The 24,109-nt window shown below is 46.4% G+C and overlaps 1 protein-coding gene across 1 annotated transcript in view; it reads right to left on the bottom strand.

Annotated features, from left to right (window-relative positions):
* LAMA5 (laminin subunit alpha 5) overlaps window positions 1-24,109 on the bottom strand; it is a 332,936-nt gene that overhangs the window by 183,177 nt on the left and 125,650 nt on the right. Inside the window, exons 5-13 of the mRNA XM_068264501.1 lie at window positions 23,776-23,946; window positions 21,825-21,922; window positions 16,046-16,161; window positions 13,200-13,318; window positions 12,305-12,395; window positions 12,078-12,212; window positions 9,150-9,215; window positions 3,588-3,728; window positions 93-230 (exon numbers count right to left, since the gene is read on the bottom strand). Coding sequence (XP_068120602.1) covers window positions 93-230; window positions 3,588-3,728; window positions 9,150-9,215; window positions 12,078-12,212; window positions 12,305-12,395; window positions 13,200-13,318; window positions 16,046-16,161; window positions 21,825-21,922; window positions 23,776-23,946 — 1,075 coding nt within the window. The remainder of the gene's footprint in view (window positions 1-92; window positions 231-3,587; window positions 3,729-9,149; window positions 9,216-12,077; window positions 12,213-12,304; window positions 12,396-13,199; window positions 13,319-16,045; window positions 16,162-21,824; window positions 21,923-23,775; window positions 23,947-24,109) is intronic.

Here is a 24,109-nt window from a genome sequence, read left to right as displayed (position 1 = left end):
ACCCTCGCTAGGCTGCTACACATCCCTCTTTACAATGTATGCTCTTTGTATTATGAGTGACAAATCCTGGACTACATGAAGGCGTGACTCACGCTGACACAGAGGGTAGTTGAAGTAGCCCGGGGCACATTTCTCGCAGAAGGGGCCTTCAAAGCCATGGCGGCACGCACACTGCCCGCTGTCCCTGTCACAGCTCCCGTCATACACGCCCGGACTGGAACACTGGCACTCTGCAACATAAAGAGGAGAAACAAGACAATAGTCAATGCAAACGTGTTTTTTAAGGTCATTTTACACTATATCAGTTTCTGACAGTTGTAACTGATAGGACAACTGATGTGCAGTCCAGATGCAGGTTTCCCTATGGCCTCGTTCACCCAATGGATGGCGTCAGCAGTGGCAGAGAACCCGAAAGGACAGTGACAGCTGCAGTGAAGGACCCAAATGAACAGAGGCAGTTGCAGTGGACCTGAATGGACGGCAGCAGCAGTGGCGGACAACCGGAATGGACAGCAGTAGCAGTGGCAGAGGAACTGAGTGGACGGCAGTAGCAGCGGATGAGGACCTGAATGGATGACGGCAGCAGCAGCAGAGGACCTGAATGGACCACGGCAGCAGCGGCAGAGGACCTGAATGGACGGTAGTAGCAGTGGTGGAGAACCTGAATGGATGGCAGCAGCAGTGGCACAGGACCTGAATGGACGGCAGTAGCAGCGGCGGAGGACCTGAATGGATGACAGCAGCAGCGGCAGAGGACCTGAATGGATGGCAGTAGCAGTGGTGGAGGACCTGAATGGATGGCAGCAGCAGTGGCAGAGAACCTGAATGGACGGCAGTAGCAGCGGCGGAGGACCTGAATGGATGACAGCAGCAGCGGCAGAGGACCTGAAAGGATGGCAGTAGCAGTGGTGGAGGACCTGAATGGATGGCAGCAGCAGTGGCGGAGGACCTGAATGGATGGCAGTAGCAGCGGCGGAGGACCTGAATGGACGGTAGTAGCAGTGGTGGAGAACCTGAATGGACGGCAGTAGCAGCGGCGGAGGACCTGAATGGATGACAACAGCAGCGGCAGAGGACCTGAATGGACGGCAGTAGCAGCGGCGGAGGACCTGAATGGATGACAGCAGCAGCGGCAGAGGACCTGAATGGATGGCAGTAGCAGTGGCAGAGGACCTGAATGGACGGCAGTAGCAGCGGCGGAGGACCTGAATGGATGACAACAGCAGCGGCAGAGGACCTGAATGGATGGCAGTAGCAGCGGCGGAGGACCTGAATGTATGACAGCAGCAGCGGCAGAGGACCTGAATGGATGGCAGTAGCAGTGGCAGAGGACCTGAATGGACGGCAGTAGCAGCGGCGGAGGACCTGAATGGATGACAACAGCAGCGGCAGAGGACCTGAATGGACGGCAGTAGCAGCGGCGGAGGACCTGAATGGATGACAGCAGCAGCGGCAGAGGACCTGAATGGACGGCAGTAGCAGCGGCGGAGGACCTGAATGGATGACAACAGCAGCGGCAGAGGACCTGAATGGACGGCAGTAGCAGCGGCGGAGGACCTGAATGGATGACAGCAGCAGCGGCAGAGGACCTGAATGGATGGCAGTAGCAGTGGTGGAGGACCTGAATGGATGGCAGCAGCAGTGGCAGAGGACCTGAATGGACGGCAGTAGCAGCGGCGGAGGACCTGAATGAATGACAGCAACAGCGTCGGCAGCAGCAGTGGAGGACCTGAATGTACAACAGCAGCAGTGGCAGAGGACCTGAATGAACAGCAGCAGCAGTGGAGGACCACAAATGGACGGTGGCAGCAGCGGCGGAGGACCCAAATGGACGGCAGTAGCAGCGGCGGAGTACCCAAATGGACAGCAGCAGCAGCAGGGGACCCAAGTAGACAGCGGCAGTAAAGGACCAGAATAGACGGTGGCACCAGCAGCAGAGGATCCAAATGGGCATTGGCAGCAGAGGAGGACCCGAACAGACAGCAGCAGCAGTGGACACGAATGGGTGGCGGCAGCAGCGGAGGACACGGATGAGTGGTGGCGGCAACGGAGGACACGAATGGGTGGCGGTGGCAGCGGCGGATGACTGCAATGGATGGTGGCAGCAGTGGCGGAGGACCTGAACAGACAGCGGCAGCAGCAAGGACCAAATGGACAGCAGCAGAGAACCTGAATGAATGGCGGCAGCAGAAATGGACAGTGGCGGAGAACCTGAATGGATGGCGGCGGCAGATGACCCAAATAGACAGTGGCAGCAGCAGCAGAGGGCCCGAATGGTTGGGAAGGTAAGTTTTTTGGAAAATGAACGTGGCGAGCAGCCTAGTGAGAACTGTCAGTTGTGGAGGGGATTGTATATGATGCACACAGACTATGGATGTGGAGCCTCATTCAATCTAGACCTGTAGGGTGGGTGGAATGTAGTAAGGGGACCGTTTCCTTGATGTAGCAGTTTTTGCTATACTGCTGTTTTGGAAGAGTCAGCAGGAGCTGTCATGTGACCAATACTTTAGCAATTTAAAAAAATGCAATGATCTATTTTACATTTTTAAGCACACTTAAAGGGAACCTTAACTGAACCGGGGGTAAAGAGTTTCACTTACCTGGGGCTATTACCAGTCCCCTGCAGCAGTCCTGTGCCCTCGGAGCCGCTCTGGAATCCTCCGGTCCCCCGCTGTCACTTAGTTTCGTTTTTGACGTCTCACCAGTCGGCCGGCCGCCATGCGTATTATTGGACGCATTCCCTAGTGCAATTAGCGATGTTGCGGACCGCGTTGCCGCATTCCGCACGCGTAGATATGTGGCAACGCGTATTTTTGTACGCGTTGCGGTCCGCAACAGCGCTAATTGCAGTAGGGAATGCGTCCAATAATACGCATGGCGGCCGGGCTGGTAATAGCCCCAGGTAAGTGAATAGCCCCAGGTAAGTGAAACTCTTTACCCCCCGTTCAGTTAAGGTTCCCTTTAAGTCTGAAAGAGATTATAACTGAGGCACAGCTGGGAAGTATCAGGTAGCCCACCTGCCACTCATGCAGCTCTGAAAAACACAGGTAGTTTCCACTTGTTTACATGAGGTTGTACCTCTTACCATAACCACTAGGCGGCTCTGTTGCGTCAGTCTGCCTTCTACTGCTGAGCATGCAGTATATGGAAGAAGTATAGGTCCTGCCTATTAACACAGATCACAGGACCTGCAGTGTCAGCAGACGAGGGGACAGCAGGTACCGGAGGTCTGATTCAGCATGTGGGGAAACCAAAGGGGTCATTATGGATACCTGCACTTTGTAGGTAATGTTATTCTTTAAATTTACTACACAAAATGTAATGAATGTCCAACTAAACTCTGGAAGAAACAGCACTGCCACAGCCCCCTCCCCCCCTTCCCCTCATAAACTATCTGCACTAAAGCAAGAGTCTGTGTCACTGCTGTAGACGCTGCCTCCTACAGGCTGTTCCTGCATATGGCTCAGCAGTAAAGTAGATTTGATTGGCCCAGTTCAATTCGACATACTTTTTGCACTACATTGTCATGCAAGAAAGAACCATTTGCATCTCATAGACCATTCTATATTTAGAAGAGGCCGTCTCACCTTGGCAGTTGGTGCCGTGGTAACCGGGAGCACAAATGTCGCAGGCTTCTCCTCGGAAGTTGCGCTTGCAGACGCAGGCTCCTATGATCGAGTCTTTGCGGCATGCGTTTCCTTCTGTTCCGGCCACATTACAATCACAGGCTAAAGGGTCAGGAGAACAATCAGTCAGACATGCTCGTCTCTTTCTGATGACCTCATAGGACAGTCCAGTCACAAGACTGCAGATGAGGGAAAACCAGAACAATTCTGGAGCTGCAGACACACACAAGGCGATTCCAGATCCCCACCCTCTCACAATCCCGATCCACACTCATTGAGAAAATACCAGCCTGTATCCGCCAATCAAATATCTGCTACAAATCTGATCCTGATCAGGAACTATTGTATTCATGGTTTCTAAACCAAAGCTCTGCTTGCTGAGCCAAAAACTAGCCAATCGCTGATTTTATGTTACTCTCAGTTTCAGTGCTAATTAATTTAGTCCTCAAAAGAATTGTGTACAAATAAATACAGTACGGGTGCGTCATAACACCACATTATGGGAACTAGTATGAGAACCTGTGTTTTCTCCTCCCAGGAGACCCCCTTGTTCTTTAGCTTGGTCACCTGCTCTTATGTTCACATCCAGAACTTCTCACAAGCATCACCTCTCCTTTGGAACTCTCTCCCACAGCCTGTCCATCATGTTCCAAGCCTGAAAACCTTCAAACATTCTCATTAAACACACCTGATCAGTCAAGCCTATAATTTGCTATAGGTAGCTTTGGAGGCTTGCGGCTTCATCCACTAACCCATGTGTCTCCTCCCCTAATGTCTCCACCCCCACCACCAACTCCTCTCTAGATTGTAAGCTTGCAAGGCCAGGGACTGCCTCCTAGTGTTGCTTATTCTGCTGTAATTTATCATATGAATGTGTCGCAGTATTGGTGATGTCTAAAACCACACATCAGTTATGTACAGTATGTATTTGTACGTGTATTTCTGGATGTCCTGAGTTTAAACTTCGCATGTATTCTTTCCGCCCACTGTTTGTTTTGTATTATGTACATCACTACGGAAGATGTTGGCACTATCATAATAAAAAATAATTACATTACATAGTAACATAGTTTGGTTGAAAATTCGTCCATCAAGTCCAACCAGAAAAAAAAACAACAACAAAAAAAAAACAACAAAAAAACACCATCCTGAACCTGTACATATCCCAGTTGATCCAGTGGTAGGTGAAAAACCTTACAAGGCCTGGGACAATTAGCATTAAAAGGGAAAATTCCTTCCCGACTCCAGATGGCAGTCAGAAAAATCCCTGGATCAACTCTTTCGGGAATTAACCACTTGAGGACCTAGGGCTTTCTACCCCTTAAAGAGGAACTGTAACGACAAAACGGCCCCTGGGGGGTACTCACCTCGGGTGGGGGAAGCTCCCACGCCGTCCTGCGTCCCTCGGGGGTCTCGCTGTAGCCCTCCGTACAGCCGTGACGCAATATTTACCTTCCTGGCTCCTGCGCAGGCGCTCTGATGCCTCTCGGCGCCGAAGTAGGCGGAAATACCCGATCGCCGTCGGATCTGCTCTACTGCGCAGGCGCAAGTTTCCGGCGCCTGCGCAGTAGAGCGGACCCGACGGAGATCGGGTATTTCCGTCTATTTCCGTGCCGAAAGTCGCCACAGCGCCCCCGCTGGAGCCAGCAAAGGTAAATATTGAACTGACAGTCGGCACAGTCGCCGGCTGTTCGGAGGGCTGCGGTGAGACCCCCGTGGGACAGAGGACGGCGTGGGAAGCCTCATTAGGATCCGGAGGCTTCCCCCACCCGAGGTGAGTACCCCCCAGGGGAGGTTTTTGTTGTTACAGAGTCTCTTTAAGGACCGGCCACTTTTTTTCCATTCAGACCACTGCAGCTTTCACGGTTTATTGCTCGCTCATACAACCTACCACCTAAATGAATTTTGGCTCCTTTTCTTGTCACTAATAAAGCTTTCTTTTGGTACTATTTGATTGCTCCTGCGATTTTTACTCTTTATTATATTCATCAAAAAAGACATGAATTTTGGCAAAAAAATGATTTTTTTAACTTTCTGTGCTGACATTTTTCAAATAAAGTAAAATTTCTGTATACATGCAGCACGAAAAATGTGGACAAACATGTTTTTGATAAAAAAAAACCCCATTCAGTGTATATTTATTGGTTTGGGTAAAAGTTATAGCGTTTACAAACTATGGTGCAAAAAGTGAATTTTCCCATTTTCAAGCATCTATGACTTTTCTGACCCGCTGTCATGTTTCATGAGGGGCTAGAATTCCAGGATAGTATAAATACCCCCCAAATGACCCCATGTTGGAAAGAAGACATCCCAAAGTATTCACTGAGAGGCATAGTGAGTTCATAGAAGATATTATTTTTTGTCACAAGTAAGCGGAAAATGACACTTTGTGACAAAAAAAAAAAAAAAAGTTTCCATTTCTTCTAACTTGCGACAAAAAAAAAAATGAAATCTGCCACGGACTCACCATGCTCCTCTCTGAATACCTTGAAGGGTCTACTTTCCAAAATGGGGTAATTTGTGGGGTGTGTTTACTGTCCTGACATTTTGGGGGGGGGTGCTAAATTGTAAGCACCCCAGTAAAGCCTAAAGGTGCACATTGGACTTTGGACCCCTTAGTGCAGTTAGGCTGCAAAAAAGTGCCACACATGTGGTATTGCCGTACTCAGGAGAAGTAGTATAATGTGTTTTGGGGTGTATTTTTACACATACCCATGCTGGGTGGGAGAAATATCTCTGTAAATGACAATTTGTTCATTTTTTTTACACACAATTGTCCATTTACAGAGATCTTTCTCCCACTCAGCATGGGTATGTGTAAAAATACACCCCAAAACACATTATACTACTTCTCCTGAGTACGGCGATACCACATGTGTGGCACTTTTTTGCACCCTAACTTCGCTAAAGGGCCCAAAGTCCAATGAGTACCTTTAGGATTTCACAGGTCATTTTGAGAAATTTCGTTTCAAGACTACTCCTCACGGTTTAGGGCCCCTAAAATGCCAGGGCAGTATAGGAACCCCACAAATGACCCCATTTTAGAAAGAAGACACCCCAAGGTATTCCGTTAGGAGTATGGTGAGTTCATAGAAGATTTTATTTTTTGTCACAAGTTAGCGGAAAATGACACTTTGTGAAAAAACACAATTAAAATCAATTTCCGCTAACTTGTGACAAAAAATAAAATCTTCTATGAACTCGCCATACTACTAACGGAATACCTTGGGGTGTCTTCTTTCTAATATGGGGTCATTTGTGGGGTTCCTATACTGCCCTGGCATTTTAGGGGCCCTAAACCGTGAGGAGTAGTCTTGAAACGAAATTTCTCAAAATAACCTGTGAAATCCTAAAGGTACTCATTGGACTTTGGGCCCTTTAGCGCAGTTAGGGTGCAAAAAAGTGCCACACATGTGGTATCGCCGTACTCTGGAGAAGTAGTACAATGTGTTTTGGGGTGTATTTTTACACATACCCATGCTGGGTGGGAGAAACACCTCTGTAAATGACAATCTTTTGATTTTTTTACACACAATTGTCCATTTACAGCGGTATTTCTCCCACCCGGCGATCTATTGGTGTGGGTGGGTGATCAGATTGCCCGCAAGGGGCAGGTTAGGGGCTGATTGATGGGTGGCAGTGACAGGGGGTGATTGATGGGTGATTGACAGGTGATTGACAGGTGATCAGGGGGGATAGATGCATGCAGTACACAGGGGGGTGGGGGTCTGGGGGGGGGGGGGGGTCTGGGGAGAATCTGAGGGGTGGGGGGGTGATCAGGAGGGGGCAGTGGGCAGGAGGGGGAGATAAAAAAAAATAGCGTTGACAGATAGTGACAGGGAGTGATTGATGGGTGATTAGGGGGGTGATTGGGTGCAAACAGGGGTCTGGGGGGTGGGCAGGGGGGGGTCTGAGGGGTGCTGTGGGCGATCTGGGGCAAGGGGGGGAGAAATCAGTGTGCTTGGGTGCAGACTAGGGTGGCTGCAGCCTGCCCTGGTGGTCCCTCGGACACTGGGACCACCAGGGCAGGAGGCAGCCTGTATAATACACTTTGTAAACATTACAAAGTGTATTATACACTTTGTATGCGGCGATCGCAGGGTTAACATCCCGCCGGCGCTTCCGTATAGCCGGCGGGATGTTGCGGCGGGCGAGCGGTGACAGGCGCCGGCGGAGGATCGCGTCACGAATGACGCGATCGCTCCGCCCATGCCCCTACAAGGACCGCCGCCATTTGTCTATACGGCGGTCCTTGCGGGGTGCACTTCCCGGCCGCCTCTGTGCGTTAGGCGGTCGGGAAGTGGTTAAAGGGACTCCGAGCAGTGCAGAGACTATGGAAAGATGCATATCATTTTAAAGCTCTCTTTCTCCTCTTTCCAATGATATATAAACCAGCACCCTACGATTTCAATCGCAAAAATAGAGAAAACTAAAAGGCGTAGGGCGACGATTTAGGTGTCACTTTCCCCAGTGTCAGCAGCTTCATTCAGCAGAATGGAGCTGCTGACTTTAGGAAAAAGCCGTCCTGTGTAATACAAGTAACTATGGAAAGATGGATATCATTTTAAAGCTCTCTTTCTGGCGACACCTAAATCGTCGCCCTACGCCTTTTAGTTTTCTCTATTTTCGCGATTGAAATCGCGGCCGCGGCAATTTCAATCGCTAAAATAGCGAAAACTAAAAGACGTAGGGCGGCGGTTTATATATCATTGGAAATGATATGCATCTTTCCATAGTTTCTGCACTGTTCGGAGTCCCTTTAACATTGTAATGCTGTAATTCCCAGTAGTAACATAAGACTGTGAAAGTTGAACCATAAATAAGGCCATGTGTAAAAAATTGATTCTTTTTAATTGTGGGTGTGGAGAAAGCTACTGAGTTTCCTGGACTGCCAGGAGATCGAACCAGTCAAAACGTATGCTTATGCTTGGGGTGGCATTTGGAAAGCAGTTATGTGTGGAGGAGTCAGATTGGAGAGGGCTCTGGCGATGAGAATTGGAACTTTGAAGTGCATCTTGAAGGGGACGCATTGGAGAGCTTTAGAAGAGAACAGTAGTGTCACATGCATGGAGTCATGCTCAGTCACAGTCCAATCGGCAGGCTGGAGGCCAGAAGGTGAGAGAAATAACTGAGTTACTGCAGACTCCAGGAAATGGCGTCACCCTCTTGGCTCTTTAGTGGGCAGGAAAGTGTGAAGGACAGGGGTAACTGGACAAATATAATGGAAGGTAAAACAAAACTGCCATATATAAATTCCAGCACTATATTTAGACCTCTGACTGAAATTCTGCTTTGATCCATCAGCAGAGGACAGAATGGGCCACACTTCTCTGAAATCATTAAACTTCAAGAGACACCAAACTGTGTTACCGAAACAGCTGCTCTTTATCGGGGATCACATAAAGTGCAGAATGCAGAGAAAATATATCTTCAATATGGGCCAGTTCTGAGAAAGAGACGCATTTTATAGGCTGTTTTCATACACTATATATACATAAAGTCTGATGTACGGACGCTCCTTACTTATAAATTCGCTGGCTGGCTGTTTCTGTGCACCGGTGTCATCCTCATCCGGAGTATGAGGAACAGCTGGAAGAGGAGAGCAAGTAATGGGAACAGTTAATACAAAATAGCTGCAGCGCCACCTAATGACAATCACCTGGAATTACATCTGTCTCTCAACACAACTGATGAAGATTATTACTAGTGCTGGTGTTCCAATTCAGCATATGGAATGTGGAACACCCAAATATTGCCGTAAACCACAGCTCGGCACCATTTCAGAACCGGACAAGCGGACAGGATCAGGGGCACTTCACTTACGTTCATGTGACTGCTGCTTCCGCCATTCTGGCACAGGTAGAACGCCCCGTGAAGTGCATGTAAGGGAACCGCCCCTGTCTGCTTGTGCGATACTGACATGGTGCTGAACTGTGGTGTGCGGCAGGATACGGGTGTACCGAATCTGAACGCTAATCATTAAAGGGAATCTGAAGTGAAAATAAACTTATGATATAATGAATTGTATGTACAGTACAGCTAAGAAATAGAACATTACCAGCACAGATATGAGTCTCATACACATACAATTCATTATATCATACTTTTTTTTCGCTTTAGTGTCACTTTAACTCTGTCTCTGCCTTCAAAACAAGATATGTGCCCCCATCTCCAACCTTCAATGATTCAATGTGTTCAACATATTGAAAAAAGAAGTTTAAAGACCTGAATTTCAATGAACTGCTGCATTATGCATTCACTTGCCTAGCGCTTGCGGATCCCTAGTCCCACATACCTAAGATATGACAGTTTTCATCCCAAGCACATTAAGAACTCTATAAATTTACAGCCAAGCTATAAGGTACAACCGGATTTGTTCTGACAGGATGGACAGAGACAAGCACCTGGATCGCCTTAAGGGCCCGTTCAGACTACAAAGTGCGGACCGCAACGCATGCGGACCGCAACGCGTACGAACGCATGCCATCCGCGTTCGTATGCGTTGCGTGGCTGATCCCATCACTGAAAAGTGAATGGGACAGCCGCGCGTTTTTGTAAAATCTGCGTGCAGCATGCGTTCCCGGACCGCACAGGTCCGGAACGCATGCTGTGTGAACATCAGACATTGCACTCTATGCAATGTCTGATGTCCTGCGTGTCGGCCCCCCCCGCACGCGTTTCCAAAACGCATATGGAAACGCGTGCAGTGTGAACGGGCTGTAAGAACACTTTCATTAAACAAGGTTACAGTCCTCCTATGGCTGAGGCCCAAATCAGGAAAGCTAGCAACATCCCCAGGACTGAACTCCTGAAATATAAGCAAAACCAGAAAGAGGACCGTGTCCCTTTGGTTGTCACCTACAACCCACACCTGGAAATTTTAAGGAGGATTGCTAAGGAACTTCATCCCATTTTACACAAGGATCACAGACTGAGAAAGATATTCCCTAAACCTCCACTCTTGTCATATCGGCAACCACACAATCTAAAACAGATGATTGTCAGGAGTTCTTTGAATAGGCCTCAACAAAACGGAACATCACCCTGCCGACAAAAAATATGTGGAACCTGCAGACACATTTACTCTACTGACAGGGTAACGATACCAGGTTCACAACAGGAGTACAGAGTACAAGGTACATTTTCCTGTGGTTCCACCAATCTGGTATATCTGATCATGTGTGCTAAATGCCCCAATGTGATGTACGTGGGAGAAACTGGACAAACTCTGCGCAAACATATGAATGGACACAGGCACACTATTAATGATACCAAATCTGGACTCCCAGTTGCTACACACTTTCGGTCCAACGGACACAGCATGGATGATCTTCGTGTCACTGCCCTGAAGGGTGGCTTCAAAACGTCAAATGATCGATTAATAGCAGAAACAAAATTTATAAATTGGTTCAAAGCTGTGCAGAACGGTTTGAATAAGGACAACAACTTCTTATATTGGTATGAGGCGGATGATATTTAAACTTTCTCAGCCATTCTAGCTGAACTTGTGAACTAAGAATTTACGATACCTCTGGGTCAATCCTAATCCCAAGTCTGTGAGCATGGAGTAAACAAGGATCCTTATCTCAGCTAACAACCTCTAACCCCATTTAGATGCTCTGTTTGAATTAAGGCATCTTAATGACATGTATTTATGCTTGAAAAAAATATCTGTTTTCCCTTTTGATGTTGCATGTATATAGCTGTCTGTACCACCAGCCTGCAAACTAACAGAATATAAGCCCGACGAAGGCTGAAAGGCCGAAAGCTTGCTTATTTTTATTCATTTTTAGTTAGCCAATAAATGGTATCATCCTGATTTAAAACTTCTTGCTTTTACTGATGGCTAACACGGTACAATACCCTACTGCTACTACTACTTTAATAGTGGCATTTGTATGCAATGCTTAAATAAAATGGTGGTCTCCACTTCTAGGATGCGTACACACACCCAATTTTGATTGGACAATTTTACCACTTCCATGTAGTATGAGGGCCAACAGATTTGGAATACTATGCACAGCTTGTGTGGGTAAGCTCTCATTCCATATGAAGTGGTAAAATTGGCAAATCAAAATTAGATGTGTGAACGCACCCTAAACCTGGTAAGCAGCCTCTATACGATCTATACAGCAGTGATTAGGAAGACTGTCACCTTATAGATATGGCCACTGTCACTTTATTGCTAATAATTAGCAGCAATGGTGGAAAGTTGTGATCACTAATAAATGCAGTGATCATTTCAGCTGATTCCCCACTTTTAGAAACGCGACAGTCTGCAGATTTCCAGAAAAGTGCCAGCATGCCTACAGAAATTGCGTTTATAAACGAGCCTGACAGCCAAGCTTTCTGTTTCCCTCGGTGTACTACTTTAAGAAAAATACATCTGAGAATGATCTGGGCCTGACACCCTGTAACATGTATGGCCAGCTTGGTGAGCGTCAGTCTTACGGTAACAGTCCGGGAAGTCCATGTATCCTTCGGCACAGAAGCTGCATGTCTCGCCAGTGTAGTTGGGTTTGCAGTAACATCGGCCGGTCAGGTCCTCACAAGCTCCGCTCATGTACTCTGACTCACAGGCACAGGCTGCAGAGAGCATATTACAGCATGCAATCACTGCGGTGTACACAAGAAGCCCCACTACCCATTATAGTGGTGATTCTGCATCTAGTTCTTACCCTGACAGGTGTACGGAGAGTCCGTGGGATGGTCGGGTGACTTGTAGAATCCCAGGCGACATCGCTCACAGTTCACACCATCCGTATTGTGCTGGAAGACAATAATACCTTTATCAGCACATAGCGTACTTCACAGTTAGCAATACATTAGCATTTTATGATTACAAAAGTGGGGTATTCGTTTATGAGAATTGACTAATCTTTGCAACTATGGAAGTTTGCAAGAGTTTAATCTGAGCTCTAGTCTCCTAGTGGCAATATGAATATTAGGATTTACATATGTTAAAAAAAAAAAAAAACATAACAATAATAGGATTTTGATGAGCTCAGCTAAACTTACAACATAACAAGGTAAATTCTGCAAGCAATCATGTTAGTGGAAAAAATAAGTACTTCCTTCGGAACTGACTTTTTCAAAGTAAGACCTTTGGAAACCAACGTGAAGCTGTGCTTACCTGCAGCCATGCACCTATCCATACAGTATTAAGACCTCTCCTGCCTGTTATTTCCTGTTACAAGACTTGGCATCTTACAACTGCTAACACCTATTACCTGTGAGCTACAAAGTCTTGCATCCTATCGACTACACTTGATTTTTAGTGAAATTCAGTGATTATGGGTAATGAAGTCTGGCTTTTATTATTCTTCTTACTTTGGGTGGTCGCAGGTGACTGCCCCACCCACCAGCTGAATCCACGGAGGACAGAAAGCACAGGAGTGTTTAGCATTTTTCACCCATGAAATAGATATTCAGTCCTCCACAGACCATACCACTTATTATCCTGATCCCTGTAAAATTTGTCTCTTTCAGTTGGGATTTGGGCAGGTGGTATATCTGATCGGCTGACAACTAGAGCAGCCCCCCCCCCCCCCCTTCCCAGATCAGGCCCCTCACCTGACAGTTCAGGCAGACTCCTCCTCCTGCATACTGCCCATGGATGTTCATGCTGGCCCGGTGCTTGTCTACCTCTGGATCATAATAGCAGTCGTACGCATGTCCGTTACAGTTACAAGCTGCACAAAAAACAAGAATGACATTTCACAGATGACCTTTATGAAACACAGAACTCTGCTTATCCATTCATCAGGCTGTGGCTGAATAATCCTCCCTGATAAGTTATGTTCCTTGTCTTCAGATCTGTCTCTACAGCAAAAACCTGCAGGGAAACTATTTATGTAATTATAGGAGGCAGATCCTCCCACATAGCGGCTCCTAATAGGAATGTGCTGATCAGCTGTTTGGACCATAGTCAGTCAGTTTATTCACTTTATATTCTATGTTAGTGAATGACTTAAAAGCATTAATGTTTACATGTAATGTATTTTTACCTTAAAAAAAAAAAATCACATCTACAGCTTTGGCCCTGCGCCCTTAACTCATTTGCTCTGCTGCTGAGGAAATCCGTTACATAGTGACTATAGACAGACATGAGGAAGATAAACAAATAACTTGTGAGCAACCAGCCCCACCCTGTGGTCAGCTGGAAAAACAACATGTGCTTTCACAGTTGTAACTGAAGAATTATTTTATTACAATAATTAATGTGGGTTTCAAATCACTAAGCTTTGTAAATTACAAATACATGATTCTGCATTAAATGAGCCATTGTTGCACCAGGAAAGAATTCGTTTTACAATAAATGGGTAATATAGACTTTAAATGGTTTCTGTTTTAAAAGATAGTTAAAAACATACATTAAATTAGAGGATTCCCAAAGTTTTTTTTAGCCACTGTAATTGATTTATTAACATCTTTTTTCCTTACTAACAGCCTAGTTCGAAAAACATTTTTGTTTGTCCCTGAAAAGGTTGTTTGTCTCAACTTACATTTATGCTAAGAATCCAAAATTAGTTTTTTCGGCAGATTAACTTATTGGCCGATCGATTTTTCCAATCATTTTTCTGATCAATTTTCATTCACTTCTAATAGAAAAACAATAAGAATCAAATCGGACCTGTCGGAAATGATCTATCGAGCCATCTGCCAAAAAACTCATGCTGTATTCCCAGCATAAAATGCACTTTCTGGAGGCATTAGCACAGCATCTGCTGTGTTAATAAACAAAAGGTGTCTGTCCTAAACTGACACCTGTCCCTGTATTGCACCTCCAGGTAAGTCTATTGCTTCTGTATGAAAGGTAAGGAAAGAGACCAGCTGACTGGTAATCAGATGTAACAGGGAGCCGGCAGGTGCTGCATGAATGAATACTGCAATGGAATGTACAGAGATGTAATGGAATGTGAAGAATCTGAGACGGTGCCGGAACATGCTGAGGAGAAAAACGAATACCTATAGATTACACTGGCAGAATAGAACAGAGACACAGGACACGAGCCTGGCACAATGCAGAGACTATGCCACTGGCCTGGCACAATGGAGAGACTATGCCACAGGCCTGGCACAGAGACTATGCCATGGGCCTGGCACAATACAGAGACTATGCCACAGGCCTGACACAATGCAGAGACTATGCCACAGGCCTGGCACAATACAGAGACTATGCCACAGGCCTGGCACAATACAGAGACTATGCCACGGGCCTGGCACAATACATAGACTATGCCACAGGCCTGGCACAATGTAGAGACTATGCCACAGGCCTGGCACAATACACAGACTATGCCACAGGCCTGGCACAATGCAGTGACAATGCCACAGGCCTGGCACAATACAGAGACTATGCCACAGGCCTGGCACAATACACAGACTATGCCACAGGCCTGGCACAATGCAGTGACAATGCCACAGGCCTGGCACAATACAGAGACTATGCCACAGGCCTGACCCAATACACAGACTATGCCACAGGCCTGGTACAATGCAGTGACAATGCCACAGGCCTGGTACAATACAGAGACTATGCCACAGGCCTGACACAATGCAGAGACTATGCCACAGGCCTGGCACAATACAGAGACTATGCCACGCGCCTGGCACAATACAGAGACTATGCCACGGGCCTGGCACAATACAGAGACTATGCCACGGGCCTGGAACAATACAGAGACTATGCCACGGGCCTGGCACAGAGTCTATGCCACGGGACTGGCACAATACAGAGACTATGCCACGGGTCTGGCACGGAGACTATGCCACGGGCCTGGCACAGAGACTATGTCATGGGCCTGGCAGAATGCAGAGACTATGTCATGGACCTGGCACAGAGACTATGCCACGGGCCTGGCACAATACAGAGACTATACCACGGTCCTGTCACCATGCAGAGACTATGCCACGGGCCTGGCACAATACAAAGCCTATGGCACGATCCTGTCACCATGCAGAGACTATGCCACGGCCTGGAACTATACAGAGTCTATGCCACGGGCCTGGCACAATGCAGACTGTGCCACAAGCCTGGCACAAAACAGAAGACTATACCACGGGCCTGGCAAAAAACAGAAGACTATACCACGGGCCTGGCACAATACAGAGACTATGACACAGGCCTGGCACAATACAGAGACTATGCCATGAGCCTGGAACTATACAGAGACTATGCAACAGGCCTGGCACAATGCAGACTGTGCCACGGACCTGGCACATAACAGAAGACTATACCACGGGCCTGGCACAATGCAGAGACTATGCCACAGGCCTGGCACAATACACAGACTATGCCACTGGCCTGGCACAATACAGAGACTATGCCACGGCCTGACACAATACAGAGACTATGCCACAGGCCTGGCACAATACAGAGAATATGCCACGGGCCTGGCACAATACAATACACTTACGTTCGCACTCGTTGGAACTATCCATGGTCGCCGGTTTCCACGCCACCTGGTGGTAGCCCGGACAGCATGTGTCACATGACACTCCGCACGTGTTGTGCTGGCAGTCACACTGGAGCCTGTGGGGGAAAGCAGAGGAAACTGGAGTCATAATACTGCTTTTTGGAAAATTTATAAAGTACATTTGAAAGATATCAGCTCGCTGTATTCGTCTTAACAGTATTTTTGTTTTCATGTATACTTTGTTTTCATGTAAAAGCTGTAAATTCTACAAGGCTTCTGTGGGTATAATCTCAACAATTAGAGAATCTCTTATTGGAGGGTCACTAATGCATGTTATACACAGACAACCCTCCATAGCTGATCATTATGAATCTGCAAAGCAGCAAGAAGTGTGCAATAAGGTTTACAGTGGGGTGAAACTCTATATTAACTGAAATTAAATAAATCATGCTATAAGAAATAATTTTTTCAGCTTACCTATCCTGGTGTCAGATTTAAGAGAAATGTAATATAAAAAAGAAAATAATATTTCTGCGGGTTTCCATCTTTACAGTTTCTCTGTGATGACAAAAGCGACATCACTTCTGCCCATTTTTTTCTTTTTAACTCAGTGCACTTTGCACAGAACTTGAAATCTGATTGGTAAGAATACGTTGCACAGAACCTGAAATCTGATTGGTAAGTGCACTTTGCACAAAACCTGAAATGTGATTGGTAAGTGAACTTTGCAGAGAACCTGAAATGTGATTGGTAAGTGTACTTTGCAGAGAACATGAAATCTGATTGGGAAGTGTTCTTTGCAGAGAACCTGAAATCTGATTGGTAAGTGCACTTTGTACAGAACCTGAAATCTGATTGGTAAGTGCACTTTGTACAGAACCTGAAATCTGATTGGTAAGTGCACTTTGTACAGAACCTGAAATCTGATTGGTAAGTGCACTTTGTACAGAACCTGAAATCTGATTGGTAAGTGCACTTTGCAGAGAACCTGAAATCTGATTGGTAAGTGCTGTTTGCCCACCAGATGAAGAATGGCTGCTCATTCTTCCCATGACAGGTCTCCTTGTCTTGATGGAAGGGAGGAAATTTTTCATTTTGGTTCCCCCTAACAAATGACTAGGGCCAGGCACCTCCGACAAGGCCATAAATTCCTAGTAACAGCTCTGCACATCCTGTCAGTTGCCTGTGGCGGATCCCAGCCCATGTTGTAACATGGAGGAGGGGGGGGGGGGGGGGGTGACAGGGGAATCTCAGTTTATTAGTGGCGGGGTCACGGGTTATTCTCTCAGGTAAAGTCTGTGCCTGTGATCATCTGACACTGCTGGATCATGTAGAGAAGGCAGCCAGAGGCAAGGAGGAGGCGCTGACATGAGCAGCAGATACACGGATAACCTCTCATCTATCATCCTGGCCTGTGCAGCTGACAAGGTGTACAGAGGAGAAGACATTTCACAGACAGCTCTGCTGCTGCTAAAGTAAACTGTACAATACAGTGGGCTGCCCTCCGCCCATCACAGCCTCTTTCCTCTGCAGACAACAGGGCCTCATGGGCGAACACTAGGAATCCAGAGCAGGAGATTTGTGCGCAGCTGGAGCCACCATAGACCGTAATAGGAATTACGGCTATAGCGGCACACAGTCAGTAAGTCAGAAAACAGAGCTGAAGTTACTTTTAAAACACTGTAATTTGGCCACCAGCAATTGCTGGAAGCTGAATTACATCATTCCCCACAATCCACGTGGACCTGGAGGTGGAATAGTAATTAATGCCGCCGGGACTTGTTCAGCAGCAGAGTAAGTCGTATATCGTCTGTATCTTGCGCCCAAATCTCCCGGTGGCTTTTTCTCTCGTACACCTTATGGAAGCCTGGCAACCAATCACAGTCCTCCACACTGTACTGGAATAAATAAGGTGCGCAGAACTCAAGGGAGACAGATGTCCATTGTGAGTAGAGACAGTGAAATCCCGTCTTCCCAAGACCTCTTAAGGCCCATACCCACTACACGATTTTCCCAATGATTTTTTTCGATGACTGGCGACAAGCGAGCGTTTCCACAATCTAGTAACGTGGGTACAGGCGCGGCATCACGCTAACGACAATTAGCGACGCACGGCGATAACCACCATCGTGGCGGATCGAATCTTTAAGATCCCCGACGACTCATTGCTAAGTACAGCGATTGCTTGACTTCCCGCGCGTGCCCGTCGTGTAACGTCATGCATACCCGCCGGCCGGAAAATGGACCGCGGAGTGCTCGGCGTCAGAGGGACGTTGCTGGATCCATCTTCCTCCGTCGGGTGAGTATTTAGCTCTATTCCTTAAGGTGCTCATTTATGGTACAACATTTTCCTCAGATGCGATCCTTCAATCAGATTATTATTAATTGTTGGTGTATTATTAATTGTTCCCATAAATGGGTCCATTAGGGCACTCTCTCTCTTAAGATGCGATTGTGAAAATCCAACATTCCGATCAACAAAATTCTGCTTTCCAATCGTCCACAGAATCGTTTCAAGGTGATTTTCTCCACATTCTGGGTGGTTGTTTTTGTACTATTTGATGTAAAAAATCTGATAGAATGATCACAAGTGATGAAAATATTACTGTTCACGGGCACCTTTAAGACACACACTAGATTTCCACCAATTAAAACTGTTTGTGGTCATGATGTCAGTGGCTTCTCCTTCCCTTATCTGCTGAGTTAAAGTGTCTCTGAGATGAGCAACATACTTTTCTGATCCAGTTCTGTATGTCTACCTTAGTAAGAGGGCTTTTTGGTCCTTTTAAGCCCCTTACACACTACTAGGAGTTCTGGTTCACCATGAGCTTGCTACTCCATAGAGCCCCATTAATCCATGCGATGCACTGCTGAGGATCAACCAGTCTGAAACAGTCTGTATGCATGTTGGATTAATGTGGCTCTGTAATATTAACAAGCTGACAAATCATTGCATTTCAATGGTTCTGGAAGTGTGGCTAGCTTACAGGGATAATAAAGGATGATTTGAATATTCAGGAGTAATGCATTGTGGGAGACATCATATGCTCACTCCAACCTGAATAATTGCAAATACAGTATTCCCTTGTTAACGAACAAGATAGGAACTGTAGGTTTGTTCTTAACCTGAATTTGTTCTTAAGTCTGAACACTGTGTTATCTCTGTCCCCTGAACCTCCTCTGGGCCTCCAGTTAGTGTCTCCCTCTATGTTACTTCTGTGCCTCCAGTGTCCCCCTCGATGTTGTCTCTGTTCCCTGTTCCCTTGTGCCTCCAGTGTCACCTCTGCCCCCTGTATGTTCTTATACAAGTTTAAAAGCCATTTTTTCTTGGAATTTTTCAGAATCGATTTTCTCAAAAACTCCAATTTGGGGAAAACATTTTTTTACTTGTTCCCACAGAATCACAGAATCGGTGGTTTATAAGTCAGGGACTACCTGTACCTTCTGTTTTAAGAACGGAAACTTTTGTTTTGCATGCCTGAAGAAGAAACGTAAAGTTTGGAAAGCTTGCAATGAAATTTTGTACAGTGAGTCATTTAAAGAGAACCAGAGACGAAGCACCCTCATGTATTTTATTACATTTATCAGTGGGAACATGACAGTAAACACCTGCCCTGCTTTTAGTTTTAAGGTCCGTAAACACGCCGGACTGGAGGCAACGACGGGTCAGTCGTCACCTCCCGCTGGGTGGGCGTTCCAGCGACAGTCCGGCGTGTGTACAGTCTGTTGGCGGACTGATACGGCTGTTTCTGAGCGATCCGCCGGGCGGATCGCTCAGAAACAGCCGTATCAGTCTGCAGACAGACTGTACACACGCCGGACTGTCGCTGGAACGCCCACCCACCGGGAGGTGACGACGGACCAGTCGTTGCCTCCAGTCCGGCGTGTGTACGGACCTTTAGGGCCCTTTTCCACCAGCGTTTGCGCTGGCTGAATCGCAAAAACGCAAACCGCTAGCGATTTTACAATCGCTACGGTTTGCTTTTTAACATAGGAATCGCGGTAGGTCATTTCCACTACCGCGATTCGTTTTTGTCGGGAACGCGAACGCGCGGTGGAGCGATATTTGCCGCGATTTTGCTATGCAGTGCATAGCATAGCAAAATCGCGGCCGCGAACGTCGGGGAATCGCCGGTAATTGCGATTCAGCAATCGCTAGCGTTCAGCGTGAATGCTAGCGATTGCTAGTGGAAAAGGGCCCTTATTCTTCTCAGTCTAATCTATCTGTTATCAGCTGTGATAAGAATCCCTGACTGGCTCAGTTTAGGTTTGACCTGGAATCATTATAGCTGAGTCACTCTTCTGTGGAGTCTTTTCAAGCCCAAGCCTGCCCCCTCCTAGCTCAGATTTCCTACTCAGAGCTGTTGACATAGGAGGGGCTGCTGCTGCCGAGAAAGAAGCTCTGACACACACAAGTGTATCTGTGTGCAGTGTGCAGCCAGTCATTATTTACTGTATACAGTTTCATTTCTATGAGAGACACTTCCTACAGGCAGCCACACAGCATGCCAGAATAATCAAGTTGAAAGCAGACAGATGAAAGGCTGCAGCAGCCCTGCTTGTCCATAGTCTCATATAGCCTAGACAGCACATCCAGAACAACTCATACCCCGGAAGCAGAAGGGATATGAGCCGGCGGCCATATTGCATATTTCCTGGAGCAATAATGGATAAAAAACACTCAAAAAGGCACACCAGAGTGGCGAAATTATCAGGTAGAGCATTTATTCTATCAACTGCTATCAACAACAAGCTATCAACTGATATGTTTATTTTGTGTGAATCGTTCATCTCTGGTTCCCTTTAAGGTGTCACCTAAACAACTTTTTGTTGATAAGTCTTGACATGCGCGAAATGATTTATACTTACCTGGGGCTTCCTCCGGCTCCCTGTAGTCTCTCGCTGTACTCCCGCTCGACTAAGTCTCAAACTACTGCGCATGCACAATCCCAGACGTGCACCCCCAGATCACATTCCTCTGGCCGAGCGCCTGCGCACCCCATGAAGACTGTAACTAAGCTTGCGCTGAACCCCCCCCCCCCCCCCCCTTTGCGGCGGGGAATCGGGGTTGTACGTTTGGTCAGGACCACACATGCACAAGGGCCCACAACCCAGCTTGATCCTGGACTTGACAAGAGCATAGTGGTACGGCCTGATGGACGACGAGGCTGCAGACAGACTACAGAGGACTGGAAGAAGTAGTATAAATCCTTTTGCTTTCTTCAGCTCAGGTTTACTTTAAGGTACATGACAGATGATCAATCCCTCTGTGATCAGAAATCGGTCAGGTAGTGATCAGTTCTCTACTACTCATAGATTTCCCAACGAGCTATACAGCCGAAAGCTTGCTTACTCTTATTCTTTTACGTTAGCCAAAAAAATGGTATCATCCTGATTCAAAACTTCTTGCTCATAGATATTGGTTAGATATCAGCAGACATCTATTGAGAATGATTTGAACTCCAAACCATTTACTGTCCAAAATCGATCAAGCCCTCCTCAATCGGATATGTCAAGAGGAAAGACAGATAAGGATATGGCCAGCTTTCTACGCCATCTCCCCAGTGGCATCTGGACATGTTCTGCTCGTTCTCCCCATCTACTTCACAATTTAGACTGGACTGCTCGCAGAGAGATCAGATCATCTGTACACTGACTAGGGGTATACTGTCACCCAAGGCAATCATGAAATAAGAGGGGATGGCTGCACACAGCATCATATTGCATTGTCCAGTAAATGATTATTGCCTAGCTCCTGATTTCCTGCGATTCACATTACCTGTATGGGTTATTGGGATCCTTGGCGTTGCACACCTCGGCGTGACCATTACAGACGCAGCGTCCGCCAATGCTGATATCCTTGATGCTGTAGTAATACTGGAATGCAATCAAATTATTATTGATTTACGTAGTGACAACACGGCACACAGCCATGTACAGCTTGAGGGGTGCTATACTAGCACTAGGTATGGTCAATGAGATGCAAATAGTTTTGAGTTAATGTAGGATTATGCAAATGTTGTATGCAAATTTATGGAGCTTGAAAATGGACCAATCAAATTTTACCTTTGCATCTCATTGACCATCCCTAACTAGCACTATAAATACCCTAAAATATCTAGACACAGTATTAATAAAGTATTAATAAGAAGCCCCGCCCAGAGGAGTTTAAAAAGTAGACAGAACAGAGGAAAGGGGAACTGCTGATAGTGTTGAGGCCAATAGATGAAGGTATCGGTCATTCATTCAGAGTAAATAGTTCTGTTAAACATCAGGCAGTCTCTATAGCTGGCTTTCTGTATGGAGGTCACAGTGGGACACGGAGCTATTTTATATTAGCCTGTTCTCACTTTTGCATCTGTGCCATTGCACTGGTCTGCCCTCTGTATCACGATATCTGTCACTCCTTTGTCATGAAAGCTGTGAATAGGACTGCTCTATCATTGCAGCGGTCACTTTGTTTTGCACATTACAGCAGCGGTCACTTTGTCTCCTGTATCGTGGTTGTTGTCTTTTGTACCAAGGCAGTAATGAATTTGATTTCTGTAGCATAGCCAAAGTCACGCTGTGTCCTGTACCAGGTCAGCTGTATGTCTTTTGTATCATGGGAGTTGTTAAGATGACTTCTCTATCATGGCAGCAATAACTCCGTCACTTGTATCATAGCAGCAGTCACTTTGATTCTGTATCATAACAGCAGTCACTTTATGTCTGTGTTATGACAGCAGTTACCTTGTTTCTGTATCATGACGGCAGTCACTTTGTTTCCGTATCATGACAGCAGTCACTTTGTTTCCATATCATGGCAGCAGTCACTTTGTGTACGTATCATGACAGCAGTCACTTTGTTTACATATCATGACAGCAGACACTTTGTGTACGTATCATGACAGCAGTCACTTTGTCTCTTGTATCAATGCAGTAATCAGATTCTCTCCTGTATTATGAGAACAGTCTCTTGTAAAATGAAAGTTGTCTACCTCCTAAAAAAAATGTCCAACCCCCTTATCTTATAGTTATGTTTAAAAACTGTTGATTGTACAAGTGGGCCCAGGAAGTGACTGTGTGCTGCAGGTTTAGGTTAGCTGTAGATCTACAGAAACATGCTTTTTCCTCCATGAGCCCCTGTATAAAAAGTTTGGATGATCCAGCTGAACCGAATTTTTCTTCTATCCCCCAAAATTATGCTATAAAACCACTGAAACGAATTGTGGTTTCTGGTAATGGTGTAAAGCCATAGTAAAAGTAATTCACAGCTAAAATGGGGCAGTTGGTAACATCAGCAAAAAGTGGGTAAATTAGGTGAAGGAATGGAAATATTTTCAGTCGAGAGTTATTCACCTTTTACAAAAAGATGATTTTTGAGAGATTACTCAAAGGTTGATGGTGAGTGCCTGGAGACAAGTAGAAGAGAGTTCTAGAGAAGCGGAGCAACATAAGAGAAGTCCTGGAGGAGCAAGTAAGAAGTGACAACCAAAGAGAGAGAGAGTGAGCGGAGTGAAGGCTCTATACCTGGAAATTAAGGAGATGTGAGATGTTAGAAGGAAGATTCTGAAGCCACAGGAAAGCATTCATAGCTGACTGGGGGGCATAAGTGTGGTTAGTGGGGGGTAAATACTGCAGTCACACCACTACAAGACTAGCACACACTGTTACAGCTGTGGGTTTAGTTATCTGTGGCTAGAGATATTACAAAGCTCCCCCGTGAGAGTCAGACGTGGATAACTCACCCTCCGGGTCACGGTGGGGTCCCCCTGGGCTTTCCCCATCAGATGGCCCAGCAGGGTGTTGGTTCGGAGGAAACTCAGTCGGATGTGGGTGGCTTTGGTAAAGTTCCTCAGCAGAGGGGAGTAGGAGAAATTCATGGCGCCGGGACGCTTGTTGACTAACGAAACCACAATCTGAAATCAAACAGGAAACATGTTCAGTGTCTAAAGATCGGGCTTTTTTCCTGGAGCAATAAATCAGATGCTATGTGCAGTGAGGTCAGCTGAGTTGCCCCTTAACGGTGTGGTTTTTAGTGAACGATTATATTTTCTATCAGATTATTCAGATGTCATAAAA

This window comes from Hyperolius riggenbachi, chromosome 12 (genome assembly GCF_040937935.1).
Source record: "Hyperolius riggenbachi isolate aHypRig1 chromosome 12, aHypRig1.pri, whole genome shotgun sequence".
Lineage (NCBI taxonomy): Eukaryota > Metazoa > Chordata > Amphibia > Anura > Hyperoliidae > Hyperolius > Hyperolius riggenbachi.
This window is presented reverse-complemented; position numbering and strand designations above follow the sequence as displayed.